The 21,420-nt window shown below is 43.1% G+C and overlaps 1 protein-coding gene and 1 non-coding gene across 11 annotated transcripts in view; both read left to right on the plus strand.

The window, feature by feature from the left end:
- The window catches only part of POLA1 (DNA polymerase alpha 1, catalytic subunit), a 348,901-nt gene that overhangs the window by 57,803 nt on the left and 269,678 nt on the right, over positions 1-21,420 (plus strand). For all 10 annotated transcript variants that reach the window (XM_039494489.1, XM_039494508.1, XM_039494498.1 and 7 more), the window contains exons 21-26: positions 586-715; positions 1,200-1,319; positions 4,096-4,192; positions 6,374-6,498; positions 11,409-11,558; positions 11,799-11,921. In XM_039494489.1, the coding sequence (XP_039350423.1) occupies positions 586-715; positions 1,200-1,319; positions 4,096-4,192; positions 6,374-6,498; positions 11,409-11,558; positions 11,799-11,921 (745 nt within the window). The remainder of the gene's footprint in view (positions 1-585; positions 716-1,199; positions 1,320-4,095; positions 4,193-6,373; positions 6,499-11,408; positions 11,559-11,798; positions 11,922-21,420) is intronic.
- Positions 4,930-5,063, plus strand: LOC120396141. Its single transcript, XR_005593008.1, has one exon.

The raw sequence follows: 21,420 nt of genomic DNA on the forward strand, positions 1-21,420 counted from the left end.
GTTCTGTGTTGGGGAATGGAGCAGCATTTAATTTAATTTTGTTTGTCTATATACACCTCTACCCCGATATAACGCTGTCCTCGGGAGCCAAAAAATCTTACTGCGTTATAGGTGAAACCGCGTTATATCGAACTTGCTTTGATCTACTGGAGTGTGCAGCCCTGCCCCCCCCGGAGCGCTACTTTACTGCGTTATATCCAAATTCGCGTTATATCAGGGTAGAGGTGTATATATAATTTTGTACTTGGTTTATCGGGCAGATGTACAATTGAGTAGCAGAGTACTAATACTTAGCGTTTTTCATCTTAAAAGTATTTTCCAAACACTGTTTCTCAGAACAGTGCTGCTGATAATGGCTTTCTTCATTCAAATAGAGATCCATTGTGAAAATGTTACTTCAGGTACATTGTTTATTCTGTTAATCTTGAACTACTATTTGCAACTAAATGAGTTTGCTTCATAATATGGCACAGGTACACTGCAGAGATTTTAGAGCCATGATACAGAATTTAGGCCTACTCTTCTGCAAAATTCATACCGACATGTTTTAGGTTTAAACTTGCCATTCTCCCTCTCTCTTCCCAGTGATTCGTCTCACTTACTGTACATGCTGGAGAACACCTGGACAGATGCCAGATTCATTCTGCAAATCATGTGTGAGCTGAATGTTCTTCCGCTAGCCCTGCAGATTACAAACATCTCTGGGAATGTTATGGTAATTTGTTTTCTTTTCCTTCATCTAAAAAGCAACTATTGCCTTGTGCTTTCTGTGTTTGGTATGATTAATGCTCAGTCTGAGTCAGTGCTTGTAAATTCCTTTATGCACTGTGAAGAATGTGCATCCTTTGTCCTTCAAAGAGATGAAAACTATTAGTTGGAGTACATTCAAATTTAGATGACCTCCATGGGATTTTTTTCCTCTGACATTAGAGAGTTTTTACTTTGAAAGTATTTTAGGTGAAAATGGACAGATGGTTGAATCATTTGGTAAACCTGTTTACGTATGGTGCAAAATTGCCACAAACAAAATTACATAAACTTGACGATGGATATTTACTTCGTGTTTAAAAAAAAAAAAAAAAAAGCATATGTGAGAAGACTGTATCTGGTTGAAATCTGTCTGTCTTAATTCATTTTTGTGCATCAATATTTTGCTTTCTCTAGTTTGTTTTGAATTCTTCTGTTTCTCCCCCCCATAGTCAAGGACAATGATGGGTGGTCGATCGGAGCGTAATGAGTTCCTGCTACTTCATGCTTTTTACGAGAGAGACTATATTGTGCCTGACAAGCAAGTTTTTAAAAAGCCTCAGCAGAAGCTGGTGGGTCCCAAATATATTCTTGTTTTGACTTGCTGCTTCCATGATTTTTTATTTTAAGATACATTCTTATAAAAACACTAATATCTTTTCCTTTGCACTTCATTTTCTTTACGAAAACATGAAAAAGTAATTATATCCAATCACAGGAATAGTTTATGGTCAGATCAACAAGAACTTTTTCCAAGATGATATAACCACTTATGTCATAAGTGTGAAGTGAAAAGCCTGTGGTTTAAAGGGACACTGTCAACTTGAAAAAACACATTGCTGTCTGAAGTTTTTTACCTACTATAATTACAGGAGCACTGTACTTCTTTCAAGCTCAGTCATCTTATCAAATATTTTTTTCAGGTTTTTCTGTGTTTAATTTGTACATCTAATGGTACTTGGTATATAGTCAGTTCCTTTATTTTTCTGTGAACCAGTCAGTTTCTCCCTTGTTGAAAAGACCCTTATAGATACCAATAAGGTTTTTAGAAAAAACTTCTTTAATATTTTCTTCACATATGTGTCCCACTCTAGGTGTGCATGCAGTTTGTGTGCAAATGTGACCAGTGTCTCAGTGGGGTCTGGTTATGGTCAGTCAATTAGGGTGAACTGCAAAGAATGGGACAATCACCATAAAGCTGGTGACTATTCCAATACTTAGATTTACCACGCCAGCATAAAACAGCTTCTTTATTACCTTACTGGTTACTCAGAAGTCCAAACAACGCAGTTCCCTTAAAGTGATCCAGCCTCAGGCCTCCATCCAGGTACCTAAGTCAAATATGATGATTTCTGAACATTTTATTTCGTCATAAAAAATAAAAGGTTCTACCAGTCCCAAAGGATTGAACACATTAATGAATGTTTCAGATCTTACCCAATTACACACTACAGCCAATTCTTATTATCTAAACTAAAATTTCTTAAAAAACAAAAGAGAGAGTATGGTTAAAAGATCAATATACATACAGACATGAGTTCAGTTCATTTAGGTGCAAATTCATAGCAGAGAGGGTGAGCTTTGTAGTTGCAAATAGTTTTTAGAAATAGTTCATAGGTTATTGTCCAATGTCCAAATATCATATTCAGGGCATACCAGGGGCCTGAGTCTTGTGACTCCAACTTTCCTTGATGAAGCCTAAGCAGATCTGAGATGACAGAATCAGGACCCAAGGATCTTTTACACAATTTTATGTTCTCTTTGACAAGTTAGAGTTCCCCAGGGAACAAAAGGTAATTAGGATGACTTTGAAGGAGGTCCATCACCGATATTTAGCTATAGAATTAACATAAGGCAATTTGCTTGTTCCTCCACCATTTGAAGATTATTTGCTATATATTTCAAAGAGAGATGAATACTGAGCTATCCCGTGTTTACAATTCATTTAAGTGCTAGGATGTTTTTTTGACCTTTGAATTATCAGAATGCAGCATAGACAGGGACTGTTGATTACATTGTTGACCCTACTCATACATATGTAAATACGCAAAAACACAAACATTATCTCCCTGCATGTCTTTTGAGGGTTATTTATTTTGCAGGATGTTTTACCCTTTCTAGCCATGTGTCACAGCAAGACTGGATTTTTCTTGACTAGCAGAGTACAGGGGTGCACATGTACCCTGTGCTCCTCATTCTTAGAAGGTTTGTCGTTTATCTTGAGCTAAGTCTTGCAGGTTGGACATCAGCTAGGTTCCTGCTTACTATGTGTGGAAGTTTGAGGGCTAATCCTCCTGAAAGATTCACATAGCAAGTGCCTATTCTGCCTGGGAGAATCCCATATTCCTAGCAGGTGCTTGGTCTGCCTATCTTTCTCTGCAACGACTTCAAGTTGCAAGATGTGAGGCTGAAGCTTTTTCTTCTGGAATGATCCATGAAGGTGGCATTGGCTTCAGAAGAGCTATGCTTCAAGACCTGTCTAATGGGCAGGCCTGTATTGTCCAGTGGTCCCTCAGGCAGATAGGCAACTTCAAAGATATCCGTAGGGAAAGTGACACTGGGACATCAAAAAGGGCTGCTCTGAATGATGGGGTAGGAGCTCAGGAAGGAGCATAGTATCCTCACACAAAGAGAGGCACAGGAAAAAGTTATTGTGTGATAAGCCCACCAAGTCTGACATGGTGCCAAGCATGAGCAGAAAGGAGCAAACTGTGGTGCAACTTGCTCTGTTCATACTGGGTTTGATAGTGGAAGCACCCATGTTGACTCCAGCACCAGGAGAACAGATTCAGACTATACCAGAGACATTCTCGGTATACAGCAGACACCCAACAGCAGCAGTCACTTTCATGGTTTGATTATAATCAGTTTCACTTTCTCCCTTACTTGCACTACTACACTGAGGCAATGTTTAATACATTACAAAAAAAAATGCAAGCATTGCTATTAATCTAAAGTGTTAGGTTTTTTTTAAAAACACTATTTTCGTAAACTAGATTTTTGGGCTTAAATTAATTCAATAATCTTTTAAAATAACTTCACTTTCTCTCCACCATTTGCCACACAACATAGACTAGTGCTCTGTTGCATGGTGACGGTTCCTAAAAGACTGTAATCTTTTGTGATCAGTCTCTTCCCAGAGCAGTGAATCATTTTGTGATGGACAGCGCCTTAATCAGGATATTGATAAAAATATTCATATAGTAGATGTCTGTTAGAAAAAACTCCATTCTTATCCCACTCATTCTAATTTTTCTTTTCCTTTTGTAAATTAAGACTTCTAAATTAGAAACTTTATATTATTTTAAAAAGAGGCTAGATGTCAAAAAATTTTTATGCCACATACAGGCGGAGGAAGATGAAGATGTTGAAGATCAGAATAAATCAAAGATAGGGAGAAAGAAGGCAGCATATGCTGGGGGTCTAGTCTTGGATCCGAAAGTGGGTAAGATTTGGCAATTTTACTGCTCATAACAGTGTATCAGGTCATAAATTTGAAGATTCGCTCCAGCTAAACTAAAATGCTGTTACATTGCTGTTTGTTCAAAAAGTTTCAAAGCAAAAGGCAGGGAAAATCCCCAAGCCCCTTGTATATGAAAGGAAAAAAGTCCAGAATGATGATTAGTAGAAAGGCCAGAATCTTGAGAAGGTGGGGGGAGGAGGAGAAGCAATGTAGCACAATTTTCTTGTAAGGATATAGATGCAGAAGTAACTTTATATATGTGCTTTCCATTTTGGGAACAAACAGGAAAAAATGCTTAATTTTGTTTGCCAGTAGAATAGTATAGCTTTCATGCAGCATCAGGAAGAAATTAGGGTTTTTTGTGTTTAGATTGTGCATAGCAGTGATGGGCAACCTTTGGCACGCAGCCCACCAGGGTAAGCCCTCTGGCTAGCCGGGCCAGTTTGTTTACCTGCTGTGTCCGCAGGTTCAGCTGATCACTCTCCCAGGTCAATGGGGGCGGCGGGAAGCGGCACGAGCCGAGGGATGTGCTGGATGCTGCTTCCCGCTGCCCCCAGTGGCCTGGGACGGTGAACCGCAGCCTGTGGGGGATGCAATTGGCCGAACCTGTGGACGCGGCAGGTAAACAAATTGGCCTGGCCCGCCAGAGGGCTTACGCTGGCGGGCTGAGTGCCAAAGGTTGTCGATCCCTGGTGTATAGCATGTGTATGTTTTGCTAATGGATGCTTATGGTTTTACTTAGTTTCGCCTATATATGGTGATAACTGTACAAAAGCATCCTACAGTAATACAGAAGCTATCTGTTTAACCCTGACAAGTTAAGAGGGGTTAAATCGTTCCACTTCTGACATTCATTAATCACTGGCTAATAGCACATCTGAACCTTTTCTTAGGACTGTTGATTAGACACATCACATAGTGTACTGGTCTCTGAATCCAAGCTACTTCTCAAGCTTGTACCCCTGGCGACACTCAGCTTAGTCTGGGTTCAGCCATGTAATATGTGAATGGAGGTTACTTCTTTTCCTGCAAAAACTTGACACTCACAGCCCTCTCCCAAATCTCCCCACTTCATTGTGTGAAGTCTTCTCCTCTCCCACTACAGATGCATCCATATTAGTCAAATTTCTTATTTATAGTTACTGAATTGGGCCCTGAAACTCTATGGAAATCTTTCATTTGGCTTTAATGGGAGTTGGATCAGGTACCTAGTGGGGATGAATAATTACACCTCTACTCCAATATAACGCTGTCCTCAAAAAATCTCACCGTGTTATAGGTGAGACCGCGTTATATCAAACTTGCTTCTCCTCCCTACCCCCCCGTCCTTTGTTCCCTGACCGCCCCTTCCAGAGACCCTCATCCCTAATCACCCCCACGACCCCAACCCTCCTGTCCCCTGACTGCTCCAACCCCATCCACCACCACCTCTGCCCCCTGACAGGCAGTGACCGGCAGCAGCGGGAAACGGAGCAGCCTGGCCCCAGTCCGCTCCACTCCGCCAGCTCCCAGACGTGGCTCTCCGCTTCCTGCTGCCAGTGAGTGCGGGGAGGTTGGGGAAAGGATGCTCCCCCCCCCACACACACACTCACCTGCGGCAGGAAGCGGAGCGATGCGGCCCCAGCCTGCTCCGCTTTCCTTCTCCCGGCCCGAGCCGTGTCTTTGGGGGGTGGCTGGGGAAAGGCCCTGCACTCACCTGCGGTGGGAAGTGGAGCGCCATGGCTGGGAGCTGGCGGAGTGGAGCTGGCAGGGGGCTGGGTTGCTCCGCTTCCGCCGCTGCTGGTGAGTGCAGGGGGGATCCCTTCCCCCAAGTTCCCTCCCCCGAGCAATACAGCTGGGGCCGGGGTGAGGGAAGCAGAGTGGGCTGCTCTCGGTCCCCCGCTAATCCCATAGGCCACTCTGGGACTGTGGGGCCCCCAAAAGTGCCCTCCCACAGCTCCTGCCCCCCAGAGCCTGGGGGGGTGGAATCCCCTGACCGCTCCCGATACCCTCTGCCCCTTATCGAACCCCTCGACCCCGGCCTGGCTTGGCACCCTTAACATGCTGCTCAGAGCAGCGTGTCAGAGCTTTACCGTGTTGTATGCGAACCCGCGTTATAGCGGGGTAGAGGTGTATATGGATCCTCACACTGTATTATACCTTCTACTGTGTATTCTATTTCAGGTTTTTATGACACATTTATTTTGCTTCTGGACTTCAACAGCTTGTACCCTTCAATTATCCAGGAGTTCAACATATGTTTTACCACAGTGCAGAGAGAGTCATCAGATGCACAGAAAAGGGCAGAGGTTTGTGTGTGCTTTATTAATGTTCTGATTTGAGGTTCAAATCTTCAGTGTGTTTCATGTGAATTAAACTGTAACAGCATCCTGGCTGGAAACTGATCCTACATGCTTATCTCAATACCCTCTCATCATTATTTTTACTTTTGGTAGCACTCACTATGTGCTAGGTGATTTCCAAACCCGCAAGGAGGACAATCGTTGCTGCAAGGAAGAAAGCAATCTAGGGAATTGTCTTTTTGCTTCTAAGCTCCTTGAATGTGCTATCTGTAACTGTTGCATCTACTTCCTTTCATCATGCTTGCACCCCTGGCATGTTGTTCCATTCCTTATCCTCTCCCGTGCAAGAGGATTTATTGAGGGCTTAGTTAATCCTGTCTCTTCTTCCTCTACAACTTCTATACAATCCACCTTTCTTCTGCTGCTAAATCCCTTTTCTGTGCCTTATCTCTAATCCAAATTAATGAAACGTGGTTTTTTTTTCTCATCCCTGGCCTCTATACATGTGCTTTTGTACAGATGCAAGAGGACTACAGAAATAAACTTGCCATTCTGTCCTTCTCCCATGGGCTTCTTTTTGTCTTCACACTTGGGTTCACGCTTCTAATTCTTCTCTCCTTTTAGTCACTACACCACTCCACTCTAAATCTCTGTTTTAATTTCTTCCTACAATTCCTTGCAAGCTGCTTTTCTAAACTTGCCTTTTGTATTCTCCTTCTGTGCAGGGCTGGCTCCAGGCACCAGCCCTGCAAACAGGTGCTTGGGACGGCCACGTCCGGAGAGGGGTGGCACGTCAGACTCTTCGGCAGCAGGTCCCTTGGTCCCTCTCAGAGTGAAGGACCAGCCACCGAAGACTGAAGTGGTGGCGGTAGAGCTGCCGCCGAAGTGCCGCGGATCACGATCGTGGCTTTTTTTTTCCTGCTTGGGGCAGCAAATACCCTGGAGCCGGCTCTGCTTCTGTGCTCATCTTTTCATATTTCTATATCAGTCCTTTTATGCTTGGCACTCCCTCCTTCTGTTCAGCTGAACAAACACCCTCCTTATTCATGTTTCTCCTTATAAAAACATTTCTTCTATGAAACCTTTCAATTGCAATTTACCAAATGAGGTTGGGGGAAATCAATACAGCCGTGAGGTTGGACCTTCACTTGGTGTTTTATGTCTCTGGAGTGTATTGGCTATCTGATGCACAATGTATGCTCCATGGGGCATACTCTGTTTTACAGTTCTGAACACCAAAAATGTTTAACTGGAGAAGATGAATTGGCTGGAGCCACCAGGGGTGTTTGACTGTCTCTGTGGTACTAGGTACTTGAGCTCCAGACTAGCAGTATGCCCCTTCAGTTGGGTTCAGTGGTGGAATAAACAATGTGTCAATTCAGGAAGCCTGTTCTGTGCCTGCTACATTTGGGGGGTGCAGGTAAAATGGATTGATTCAAATCAAAGCTATTTAAATCACAAATTTTTACTAATGATTTTAAATCATCAATTTTAACTAAAAAGTACAAATCCAAAACATGATTATCTTCCTAAAATAAGGTTGATTCTCATTGGTTGGTAACCATTAAAACATTGATGTGCAACTAAATATATCCTTCACACTTCATTTGGTCCTTCTGTTTGCAATCAGGAGGATACACTATATATCTATATACAATTATTTAAGCAGTTATGTAGCTTAACTTAAATCTATTCAGATGCTTAATTTTTATATTTGTATTATGTTAGAAAATGGTGAATCATTTATTAGGTGATTAACTTTTTACATGTGATCTGGGTGAAATTCTACTTAGGTGGCAATTCAAATTCAGTTAAAAATTCACAATCAGCATTTGTTTTTCTTTTTAAAAAAATAAATAAAACTACCTTAAATGTGCTGGATACATAAGAAAAAACCTGATTTAAAACAGTTTTGCGTTTAAAACTAAGTGAATTATTAAACAAAAAAGGTATTGTCCATACTCAGTGATGTTTCTGATCACCATGTCCTTCAAGATTTTACCACTAGGAGATCTGATCTTCTCACACCTAGGACTTGTCTACACAGCATCGGCGAAGCATGCCAGAGCGGGTGTAATTTGTAAAGGTCTAACATGTTGTGGTCTAACTGCGCCACGTAGACCCTGCTGGTGTGCACTAAAAAGTACCCAGTTCACGTTAATGGACTTTGTAAACATGAACTCGGCACCTTCTGGAACACAACAGCAGAGTCTACCCAGGGCAGTTAGAGTGCAACACATTAGAGTGCTTTACAAATCACACCCCTCTGGTGCACTTTGGCGCTATATAGACAAGCCCTTATTTTTATTCAGAGGTTGGAAGAAGAAAACAAGCTTTTTCAGTTCCCAATTGGTTTCTTAACTTTGAGTGAGCTAGTTGTTTAATTGAACTAGTTGAATAAACTGAAATGGAAAAAACAATCTATTTGCACTCGCAGAAGACGCTATGCTGTCAAAAGCTGGTTTAATACTTCAATAAACTCTGCTTAGCCAGTGATTTCAACCAGTTCAGTGGTGTGACTTTCTTTAAAACTTGCCAGCAAACATAGATTGTTTTTTGTTTGTATTGTAAATTTATTATAGTCCATTAAAATCATTTAGGCTCTAACATGGGTTGTCAGTGTCAGATTTAATTTTCAGTAGGTTTATTTTTTAAGACTAAACCTGAATTTAATTTAAATTAAAAACTGATTTTTCTTTCTTTCTTTCTTTCTTTTTTTTTTTTTAATCCACCCTGGCTGAAGGTGATTCTTGGTTGTCTTTAAGATCAGGGTGAACTGTTAAATCAAAGAACATAACATTTCTGAATGGTTCATCTTCAGCAATAACTATATAACTTTCTGGGCTGTTGACATTTAGATTTCTTTTTCTTTCTTCTTTTGTGGTGATGATTATAGATAAGTGTCCTTCGTTAACATAGAAACTTTCGGTTCATTCTTCTCAAGTTAATAAGGAGTGTATCGTTCCACTTCTGACACTTTTGTCTCATAGGCTAATGCCTGATTAATTGAAGCCTATGAAAGTGGTTTTATTTTTACCACCAGGTTCACATGCAGGCACAGTTTAAAAGTTGGACTCCTTTAAGGTTTATATCTGTACAGTTATGTACATCTCTTAATTTGGAGTGTTTGGATCCAAAGAAAATCCATGGGCATGTAGCAGAAAGTATTTGTAAATGTGTAAACCACTGCACAGTAGGTACCCCACCCCTATGAGGCCAATAACGACACAAAGTTTGTTGGTAAAGGCTGTCCTTGACTTTACATGTTGGTCTGTAACTTGCAAAGCCAGGCAGTGTTTTCTTAATTATAAATCCCTGAAACAGTAAGAGTGCTTTTTTCCCTGATAGGTGTATTAGGAAACTTCAGGTAAATGGGAATGAGATGGCACTGGAATGGGTTACCTAGGGAGGTGGTGGAATCTCCTTCCTTTAGAGTTTTTTGAGGTCAGGCTTGACAAAGCCCTAGCTAGGCTGATTTAGTTAGGGTTGGCCCTGCTTTGAGCAGGGGGTTGGATTAGATGACCTCCTGAGATCCCTTCCAATCCTGATATTCTGTTCTATGATTTAAATACATTCTTTTGTCTCTTAGCTATAAACAATAATATATATATAAAGCTGCTCTTTTTTGAAAAGTGTTTGCAAAGGCCTCCACTGTTTGTGATACTTTTTGTCCCTGCTCTAATAGGTTGGCAAACACTTATTTCATCTTAGCAATATTGCCTGAGAACACAGTTTTCAAACATCCATTCCCTTTCAAAGCTCAAAGGAATAAAGTTGAAAATAGTGTATTTTTGTGCTTTAAATTCCAAATGTGGACACAGTTATCACACTGAAATTGAGATGTAAAGTGATATATGCGTCTTTCCGATATTCTTTATTTATTAAAAATGTATGCGCTTGGAAAGGGGAAAGGAATCACTTGTGGGAGTTCATATTATGGCTTTTATTGGCAAAGCATTCAAGTTAGAATAACTCCCTATGTACACAGCTTAAGTGAGAAGCCATGTTGCTTGTCATTGTCCTTCTTTCAGAAGCAAATTCTGAGGTGGTGTGAGAATCAGGAAGGCAATATCATTCAAGATAACTCTCATAACCATTTCCAATAATATTTAAATATAAAAGTCAAAATTACTCACCTGAGAAGCAAAATGTGAAATCGTCACCCCTCCAGATGCTGCCTTCCAATCTTCACACTTAATATTATCTAACTCTTTCACCTGGAGATTTAGGGCTTGTTTATGCAAACTGTATGTGGCAAGCTGGGGTGTAAATCTAGCTTGCACTAGTCTGCTGTGCACTAATCTGTCTGTATCCTGCTCCTGTGTCAAAGTGAAGTACATCAAAGTGTGCTATGGAACTTTTCGGGTGCCGCAGTAAGATTCACATTTACAATTAGTGCGTGGCAAGCTAGTGTGAGGTAGATTTACACCCTACCTTGCCACAAACTAAGTTATCATATAGACACGCTGATAGGCTCTCTTTCTTTCCTTCAAGTAGAATTGGTATCTGAAACTCTTGTCCTTACGGCTGTGAAACAATTCATTTTTAACCTGTCTTCTTGCAGTGGTGCTCATATACCCCAGAAGGCTTTGGTTTCTGTTCCTAGTGTGACATCTGAGAGCCAAGTCTTTTGGGGTGCATTAGAAGAGTTGCTAGTGTACTGGCAGTGAATAGACAAAAATAGACTTGCAAATTCTGGGGTTACCTACCAGTGGTTCTGCAGCACCAAATTAATACAGATGAAAAGCATGAAAACCACCTTCACTTCTGCCATCTTAAACTGTGTACTGTGAGTGCAGTTCCCTTTTTACTCTGCAGAAATATATAAACTAACTTTTTATGTCCTTCTTGCTTGTTAATAGATTAAAATCTACTTTTAAAGCAAATATTTGATAAACTAAATGATCATTTGACAGGATGGAGTGCAAGAAGAAATTCCAGAACTACCAGATCCATCTCTAGAAATGGGAATTTTGCCTAAAGAGATCAGAAAGCTGGTGGAGAGAAGGCGACAAGTCAAGCAATTGATGAAACAGCCGGATTTAAATCCTGATCTCTATTTACAGGTGTGTTTTATGGAAGAGCTCCTCTGCCTTCACTATACCTTATTTAAGTCCATTGGTCAGACTACAGAATAGGAGTGATTACTTTAATAGTAAATGGAGGTTAGAAACAAATTGTAAGATGCTCACTTGTGGTTTAGAGAGGTGATAGGTGTCAGAAATAACTGTGAGTACTGATAATATTGCATTCAACTTCTGTTTGGTGGTTATGGTGATTAATATATTGGTTATGTTCCTTTTCAGTATGATATCAGGCAGAAGGCTTTGAAGCTTACAGCTAATAGCATGTATGGCTGTCTGGGGTTTTCCTACAGTAGATTCTATGCCAAGCCTTTGGCTGCTTTGGTGACACACAAAGGGAGAGAGGTGAGTCATTAAATAGCTTTTTAAAATGGACAAATTTGATTAATAAAAACCTTGATTTCGTTCTTCTTTCTTTATGAAGTCTGTATTATTCTGTCTGTCTTCCCATCAAAACAAATATTCCTTTTCTCGTTATTTTTAAAAAACGATCACCCTAGCCACCGCATTTAACCTTACAAAAAAGAACGTGAAAATATTTGATTAGGAAATAAAATTTCAAGTTTCCAAGGGGTTATTGTGAATGATTGGTGTGAGTGAGACTAAAGATTTTAGTATCCTTGGGAAATATCTGGTATTTCAGATTCAGACACTTATTGTGCCAACTTCTTAATTGAACTACAAGACAAATACAGTTTTGAACAAATTTATACCTGAATTAGTCTGCAGTCCATGAGTTCCACACTTTTTTTTTTTTTTTTTTTAATATTCTTGCTAGTCCTACAAGGCCTCTACTTCATTTTGGTTTGTTTTGACCTTTTTAATATTCATATTCTTGTCTCTGTCTTTTTTTAATAGGAAAGAAAAGTTTGCTTTCACATAGCTATTTAAAAAGGCCAGAGTTTTTCAGAATGAGCTATGCTTCATACCTGTATATAATTGTGGTAGAAACTGATGAAACCTGGTATAGCTGCTGTGTTCTAGAGAGGTCTGTGATAGGAAGGGTAGGCAGTAAATAGGAAAGGAGAAATGATAATGTTTTAATAAGTAATTTTTCTGCAGACCTAGACTCAGTTCACTCTTGAAAAAAAACCCTCTTTTAATCGTTCTTTTTGGTTAATGCTGCAATACCATAGCTAGAAGGGACAGTTTCTTAAACCATTTGATGTGTTAACCTCTTGGTGCCTAGGTTTTCGCCAGCCACTTAATGCTAATATAAACTTCATTACTGTCAGTAGCAGGAGCTATGGGCTGTCTGAAACAAGAGGTTAATGAGAAAAAATAATTTCAGGAAAAGACCTAGGGATCTAATTTAAAGTAACATATAAGAAGTTTTTCTTTGAAATGTGATTAAATGATATTTCTTATGATTATGCACCTGATGATACATTCCCTGGAGATATTTCGTATCCTCTTGTTTACCTATGAATGTATCTTGAATCGACGTAGGTCAGATTTTGAAGTGCTATATTTTACTGTGTTGTCAAACCATCCCGTAGTTGAGTGCTGCACAGTAAATATGTTTGCAGAAAGATTCGGTGTGAAAAACAAAAACGAGGTTGGAAATTCATATAGTGTAAAGTACTGGAAAGCTGTCAATATTATTAACTTTGATTATTAGTATTTTGATGAGATCGGGTTTGGCTGTGATGACATATTAGAAGTAGGTTGGACCACACAAGTGTGTTTGTGCTGGCTAAAAACTCCAGGATGACATATTATTCTTTAAAAACTTGTTTAAAATCATGTTGATGGGGCAGAAATGACCTCATATGCACGCTTGGATTTAATGGCAAAATAATTTCATGTGATGTGGCAGAAATTCCTTCTATGAAGGGCAACATAGCTGTACACGTGAGAGGTGCAGCACATGTACCAGAGGTCAGCAACCTTCGGCATGCGGCCCATCAGGGTAATCTGCTGATGGGCCACGAGACATTTTGTTTACATTGCCTGTCCGCAGGCATGCCCCCTCCCCACAGCTTCCAGTAGCCATGGTTCTCCATTCGTGGCCAGTGGGCCTCGTGCCGAAGGTTGCTGACCCCTGACATACACCATCAACGGAATCTCTGATTCAGACCCCATCTGACACAACTGTAGTTAGTTAATGACATGTTGGAAACTCAGTACAGACTGGTACAACTGCAGGCATGTATAGGTTAGCTTTCAGTGGGGAAATTTGGGCAGCATGAATTTTGTGTGTGTGAGATTCCAACAAATAAACTGTAATTTGTAAAGTGACTAGTGTAGTAATAGTAGTGGTTATTCACTAGATGGCGATAGATACCTTGAGATCATTAAACAATTAAGACTTTCAATCTCGTCAATAAATGACTGTGACCATCCTTGACTACACATCCTTTTAAATCGATCTTCCATGATTTTTAATTTATTTTTTTATGATATAGAATATCTGGGGGGGTTGTTTTAGTTTTAATCTGAAATATTACATAGTATCACAAACCTATTTGTACAAGTTTTATATATTGTGAAAGAAGAAAAATGCTTTCCGAAAAGGGAGAAAACATATGAACACTGCCAAGTCAAATCTAGCCTTAAATGTTTATAAGCACAAGTGTTTGCTAAAACTGAAGGCCAGTAGATATATTTTACATGAAAATTTTTTATAATCCAAAGGGATTTAAAAAAACAACGCAGGATTCTCTGCAGTATTTGCCATCCAAATGGGGCGTTGTTGGGTTGGATTATAGTACAGTGGTTCTGAAACTTCTTCATAGTGTAAACAAACCTTAATGAGTTTCATGGGCTACTTCTCTCATGGTAACTACAGCAGTTGCTTGCATGGAAAAGTAATAGGAGAGGTTTTAATGTAATTTTAGTTGTCCTGTAATGTAATTTAGCAACTGGAAACAAGGAGAGGCAGTACCACATGATCAACCAGATTTCTGCAGACCAGTGACGGTAAGTATAGGGTCACTCTTTTCCAGCCTTTTTGACAAATAGCCTTCCAGTGGAGAGTCAGACGTGTTTGGCTTATGTATTCATGAGCCTCTGGGAAGAAGACTGTTTCTTGAGGGACAACAGAAAAGTTGCCAAGCTGCTGTCTGGGCCAACTTGGTTGCCATTGGCTGTGACCCCAGATCAGTGATCTTTCCACGTAGTGGCATCTCCTCCAGGACATTGTTCTTTACTGTTCCAATTAGTTCCTCAAATGACCCACCTTCTTGGCCAGAAAACTGGACCACAGAGGGGCAAAATTACTCTTCTTTCTTCCACCACAACTTGTAGATAAGTTACAAATTCATATTGCAGTACATTAAGTGAAAGGATGAAGATTGCCAGTCAGGTTAATTTCAAATTTCTTATTCAAATTTTTAAATTAATTATTCAGTAAGAATTTGCCCAAATTCCAAGACAGTGGTAGTCAAAGGGAGAAAAGATAGCATCTGCTTGTCACCAACTTCTGCGAAAGGGAGCTGGGGAGGAGGGGCAGGGGAAAGGAGAGAGTGAAATCAAAAAGCCCAAATAAGTTAATTGAAAAATTAAAACAAAGGGAAGCAGGCATAGTACCTTACCTACTTTCTTCCTTTTCTATCCTCTTCCTCTGAGCTGTGGCAGCAGGGAAATATAAGCTTCATTCCATTTCCCGTTGAGCCTTGTTCAGCTGGGGAAGGTGATCAACATCTGTTGTTGGGTTCTGGGCCTCTGGTCTATCTACATGTTTTGCCAGAGTTGATCTGAATGGGGCAGCTTGTCAGGCCTCCTTCCCCAAAATATACGGGGAGAGAGAGGAACATAAACTGGGAAACAGATCCTCTTAAAATCTCATTAGTAGCTGCCTTTTTGGATGCTTTTGTGGATACCATCCAAACTTCCACTAGAGCTTTGACATCCAGTATGATTTTTGTGACCTAGATACTTGAAGGCCCAAGCAGAAGAGTTCTTAGCTGATTCTAAATATTCAGGTGTTTAGACAAAAGTAGTGTTTTATGATTCAGAGAAATTGAAGAAGTCCTTGCCATCCGTCAGACATTGTAGGAGGGGCTATGGATCCTAGTTCAAAAGACAGCAGGTCTTTTGTAGTGCTTTTCTCCTTGAGATGCCTCATAAAAGTGGAAGATGCAACAGACCTCAGATTTTTCTGCAAAAAACTAAGGATGTTCAATATGGAAAACTTTTTAAATTCTGTCTGGTATCTCAAGGTTTTTTTCTTTTGAGTTGAAGGAGGCTGTCTCTATATATGTGCATACATTCTTCACACATGACATTTTTTATAATTTACATATAGTCATGACCATTTCCAGTACAAAGCTCTATCCTTCAGAGCCTCCTTTAGAGTTTCAGTATCCTGCTGGACAAGTAAGAGTCAGTTCTTCAAGTTCTGGTCCTTATGTGTATTCCGCATGTGAGTACGCATGAGCCTGAGTCCAGCGATTTTAACAAGCAGTGTCTGTTGGCCCATACTTGCGCAGTGCATCTCCTCATGCTCCAGAGCGAGGGTACAAGAAGCTGTACAGGTTAACACCCTCTCAGTTCCTTCTTACCCCCACATGGTCTGAGTCAGGATCTAGTGTCCTCTTCGGCTTCAGCATTTCAGAAAACCTATAAATAAGATTGAACTAAGCTAAAGAATTACTATTTACAGTTGGTCTTAGTGTCCCCATGGGGACTCCAGTCCAGGGAAACAAACTACACTTAGACCAACTGAACTAAGCTAAAGAATAACTATTTACAGTCTTACTTTACAAGTTGTCTGAAATGCTGAAGCCAGAGAGAACACTAGATCCTATGTCCAGACTCTTCAGCTTCAAAAATTGCATCTCCTGCCCTAGATCCTTCGCTGTCAGAGACAAACACTGACTCTTCCTCTACTGTCTGGGTAAGATGCACATTTTGGCGCTGTGCAGCATTTGTTGCTCATTTCCACCAATGAGCTTTGCCTTAGAAATCATTTAATGGAGAAGACCTCTCATTTAATGGCCTCTCTAATCTGGGCCAGGAAGACTCCACTGTACATTGGCCTCACCAAAGGAGCAGCTCTCCTCTGAGCATGTGCCCAAAGACTTTCTCAAGGGCTTCCCATGAGAGTAAGGGACACTCTCATAGATGCAAGAACAGATCCCCATTTACGACTGTCCATAAAAGGTGCACTCCTTTCCCAAGCCTATCGAGTCAGGCGAGCCCTTACACAAAGACTTCCAAGTAACTGGCTCCGCAGAAACCCCCCAAGGTGGAGAGTAAGGTGTGTAGGAAGAAGGATCTGCTGGTTCCATTGGTGACTCTGGTACTGAAGCACAAGGGCCATCATTTTTCTATAGGTGCTGGAACTAGGGGTGCTGGGGCTGCGGCAGCACCCCTTGGCTTGAAGTGGTTTCAGTCATATACTGGGTTTACAATTTGGTTCAATGGCTCTCAGCACCCCCACTATATAAATTATTCCTGCATCTGCCAGTGCCGTCTGCAAGTGCAGCTCCAGATTTTGTGGTTCTGATGCGTCTGCCCAAAATATGCTTTACAACCAGGCATGTACTGGAACCATTGATGCTGACCATCAGAACTCCCTGCACACCAGGATGCACAGAGACCTATATGGCCCCGGAGGAACTCTCCCTCTCCCCGCAGTCTCCTCTCTTCTCTTGCCCAGCCCCCCTGTGGGAAATTACTACACCAGAAGACTCTATTCCTTTGGTGTCTCAGGAACCCTCTTTCTTACAGCCATCAGGCAGGATTGCCCTGTACTAATTGCTCTGCTGTCAAAACAGGACTGATTTTTGGATTCAGATGAGTCTGATGAGCTGACCCCTCCTTCATCTCCACAGACTGAATAAAGCCTGGACAGGTGATCTAGGACTTATAGTCGCTACCCTTATGAACATGACCTGCCTAGGAGACCAATGATCCCCCAGGCCATGGGGTCCCCCTCAAACAGTTGGCCCCTCTTTCTGGCCCTATTGAGGTCCCATAGGATCCCTATTCCAGACATCTGGGACCCACCTAGGAGCCTTTTCACTCCTCCTCCTTGTGCAAACAACTGGTTCTGTCAGTGTAGGAGGAAGAGGATCATCTTCAACTAGAAGCACAGATACCAATAGTTCAGTCAGAAATCTCTCTTCCCTGGATGAGGCACCACCACCAGAAGACCATAGACAATACCAGGACTTTACTACGAAGGGTGGCTAGTGCTCTCCCGATATCTCTGGAGGAAATCCAAGACCCAAACCATTGACTGTTGGACATTTCTGAAGCCTCAGTGCCCAAGTAAGGTGGCTTTCACAATTAATGAGGCCATATTGGAACCGGTGAGATTGGTCTGGCACATCCCAGCATCCTATGCTCCCACACCTAAGGCGGCAGAGAAATGCTGAATTCCTGTTCTCCCATCCCGCTCCCAAGTCCCTGGTGGAGCAGGCCGCGACAGAATGTAATAGGTCTCAGTAACTCAGGGATGTCCCATCAGACAAGCTCTTGAAGAGACTGGATCTTCTGGGGAGAAAGGTCTTCTCCTCTGTGTGTGCTTGCAATTCCTCATTACCAGGCCCAGCTAGCCACGTATGACTTTAATAACTGCTTCAGGCTGGGGGCTTTTCAGGACAAACTTTCCTTTTGAGGACAGAGCCCAGTTCCTTTCCCTTCTAGAGGAGGGTTGCGAAAATGGCTCTTGTGGCTGCAGTTGATATGGCAGATATAGCATCCAGAAGCTTGGTCACTGGTATTATGAGAGGGATATGTGGTTGCAATCCTGGGTCTTCTCTAGGGAGGTGCAGAATACTATCCAACACCTTCCCTTTGACCGACCCAGCACCGCCCTGGCCATTGCAGTCCCGGTCCCTGTCTTTGGACTTGGAGACAGGGTCCAGATACTCAGGGTGGGACTGGCACTGGTTGGGCCGTGGAAAGCCTGAGGTGGGGGCAGGGCCATGGTCTATGCAGCGGCAGGGACCAGCGCAGTGGCCATTTTGGACCTCATGGGCATACCACCAGGCCCAGGGCGCCCAATCCAAAGGTTCCCATTCGGTGACTTCTGAACTGTGGGTACCAGCGGTATCGGCAAGTCGCCCCACCCCTAGGGATGCTGAGGAGGTACCGGTTTCTTGATCTTCCCTGGGACCAACTCCAGTTCCTGAGCCTGATCCAGGCTTGGTTGGCCCCGACAGAGAGGCAGGACAAGAGGCCCCTGGAGACCAAGCGGGTCAGGAGGACCCTGTTCTCCCATTAGCCTCCTTGTCGTCCTCCCTGGACGAGGTGGTCACAGACACCTCTGTCTCTGGACCGCAACCCATAGACAGCTGTGTCCACCAGGACCTGCTTCACAGGGTGGCGCGAAATATGGGCTTGCAGGCCAAGGAGCTGGTGGAGTCGAAGGACCTGATGGTCAACATCCTGGCCCCGGAAGGTCCATCGAGGGTGGTTCTACCCCTCATCAAGACTGTACAGGCCATTGCTAAAACCATTTGTCAGACCTCGGCCACCATCCCTTCCACCGTGAAGGACGTGGAGAAGGAAGTACATCGTCCCATCTATGGTGTACAAATACCTTTTCACACACCTGCAACCTTGCTCATTGGGGGTGGCTGCAGCCACCCCCAAGGAGAGGCAGGGACAACAAGCCCCAACGCCCATGTCCAAGAATGCCAAGTGCCTAGATTTATTTGGGCGCAAAGTGTATTCTACGTGGGGGTTGCAACTCAGGTTTGCCAACCAGCTGGCAATTCTGAGTAGATACAGCTTCAGCTCCTGGAACTTGATACTCAGGTTTAAGGAGCTGGTGCCAACAGAGTCCAGGGAGGATTTTGGAGCGATAGTGGAGGAGGGCAAGGCGGTGGCACGGACTTCTTTACAGGCTTCACTGGACGCTGCAGACTCAGTGGTGTGCACCTTGTCTTCCAGGATAGCCATGAGGCGTAGCTCATGGCTGCAGGCCTCAGGACTCCCGCCTGAGGTTCAACAGACCATGCAGGACCTGCTTTTGATGGGGGAGGTCTGTTTGCAGAGCAGACTGACTCTAGGCTGCATAGCCTAAAGGACTCCAGAGCTACCATGAAATCCTTGGGTATGCACACCCCAGCAACCCAATGTAAACATTTTTAGTCTCAGCAGCAGTGCTCCTATCGTCCTTGGCTGAGGCAGGACTTTTATAGGAGAAGGGGCAAGAATGGCAGGTGCAAGCCTTCCCACCCCCCGCCAGGGCAAGGCCAGGGTCTGACTAAGCCCTCAGATGGTGTGCGAAAGAGTCCCTTTCAAGAGCCCTCAGCCTTCCTTGTCCTTAGTAATGGATGCATCAGCTCTGGGATGGGGAGCACACTTGGGAGACCTCCAAACGCAGGGCCTTTGGTCGCAGGACGAGCTCTCCCTCCATATCAACATCAAGGAGCTGAGGGCAGTGCGACTAGCATGCCAGGCCTTTCAGGTCCAACTACAAGATCAGTGCGTAACAGTTCTGACAGCCAACACCACTGCCATGTGTTAGATCAACAAGCAGGGGGGAACCCGGTCTTCTCCCCTATATTGGGAAGCGCTCCGGCTGTGGGAGTTCTGCATAGGACGCTTCCAGGTGAATGGAGTGGGCTATCTACCAGGAGTTCAGAACATGCTGGCAGACCGCCTCAGCAGGTCCTTCCGCAATCACGAGTGGTCCATCTGGCCAGATGTCATACACCTCATCTTCCAAAGGTGGGAGTTTCCACAGGTCAACCTATTTGCCACCCAGAGCAACAGAAAGTGCCCAATGTTCTGCTCCTTCCAGAGACACAACACAGGCTCAATCATGCGTTCCTGGTACCCTGAGGAGGCTGCCTGCTCTACGCCTTTTCCCCGTTCCCTCTCGTGCACAAGGTCCTCATGGACAGGGCAGAGAATTCTGGTAGCACCAGCATGGCCTCAAGAACATTGGTACATCATGCTCCTGGAACTTGTTACAAATTATGCCAATAGGCCACGCGCTGTTTGTTTCTACGCTGAGGCACAAAAACCAAAGATATGCAGAGTGTTCCAAATACCAGATTTTTATTACACTCAAGCATGGTGCCCCCCCCCCCCCGCTAGTCTGGGGAGGGACCCTGGCTGCAGGTTACAAAGAGGTTATATGCCTTTTAGCAATGCATGTTGCCCTCGTGCATCGTAAGCCTTAGGTTAAAGATAAGTAAATGGCTTGTTTATTGGCTATCACAGCTAAATATTTTCCTTATGCTGGCTAGCGCTTAGGCAAGCTGTTATCTTGCATATTAGACTTTCCTTAAATGGTGCTGTTTACTGTTTTACTGTTCTTTTTCCTTTTTGTGGTTTTATGATGTTTTTGCCCTGTCCCCGTGACCCTGGTACGTGATGTGCTCGCTTTTAGTTAATGACAGACCTAGGCCTTAAAATGGAGTCACTCATGCTAACTTTCCTTAACAAACTGTAAGTGGATACCCCAATCACATTGTCTCCTGGACCTGATCACTCAGGACCACGGTCATCTTCATCACCCCGACCTACAGTCCCTCCACATCACAGCTTGGAATCTTCATGGCTGAATTCCTTGGAACTTCTGTGCTCGTAACAAGTAAGGGAGGAAGTCCTCCACTAGAACCACATATCTCGCAAAGCGGAAAAGATTTACTTGTTGGTGTGACCAGCGTCGTACACCCTCTCTTCAGGCACCTGTACCTCTCATCTTAGGGTACCTTCTGCACCTGAAACAGCAAGGCCTGGCAGCATCCTCCATAAAGGTACACCTCGCTGCTATCTTGGCCTTCCACCCAGGCGCATCTGGACGCTCAGTCTTCGTCAACCCAATGGTTGGTCGGTTCCTCAAGGGTCTGGAACTCCTACATCCCCAGATCACACATCCTGTCCCCATGTGGGATGTTAACCTGGTCCTGTCCAGGCTAATGGGGGCCCCCAT

Source organism: Mauremys reevesii, linkage group 1 (genome assembly GCF_016161935.1).
Source record: "Mauremys reevesii isolate NIE-2019 linkage group 1, ASM1616193v1, whole genome shotgun sequence".
NCBI classification, from domain to species: domain Eukaryota; kingdom Metazoa; phylum Chordata; order Testudines; family Geoemydidae; genus Mauremys; species Mauremys reevesii.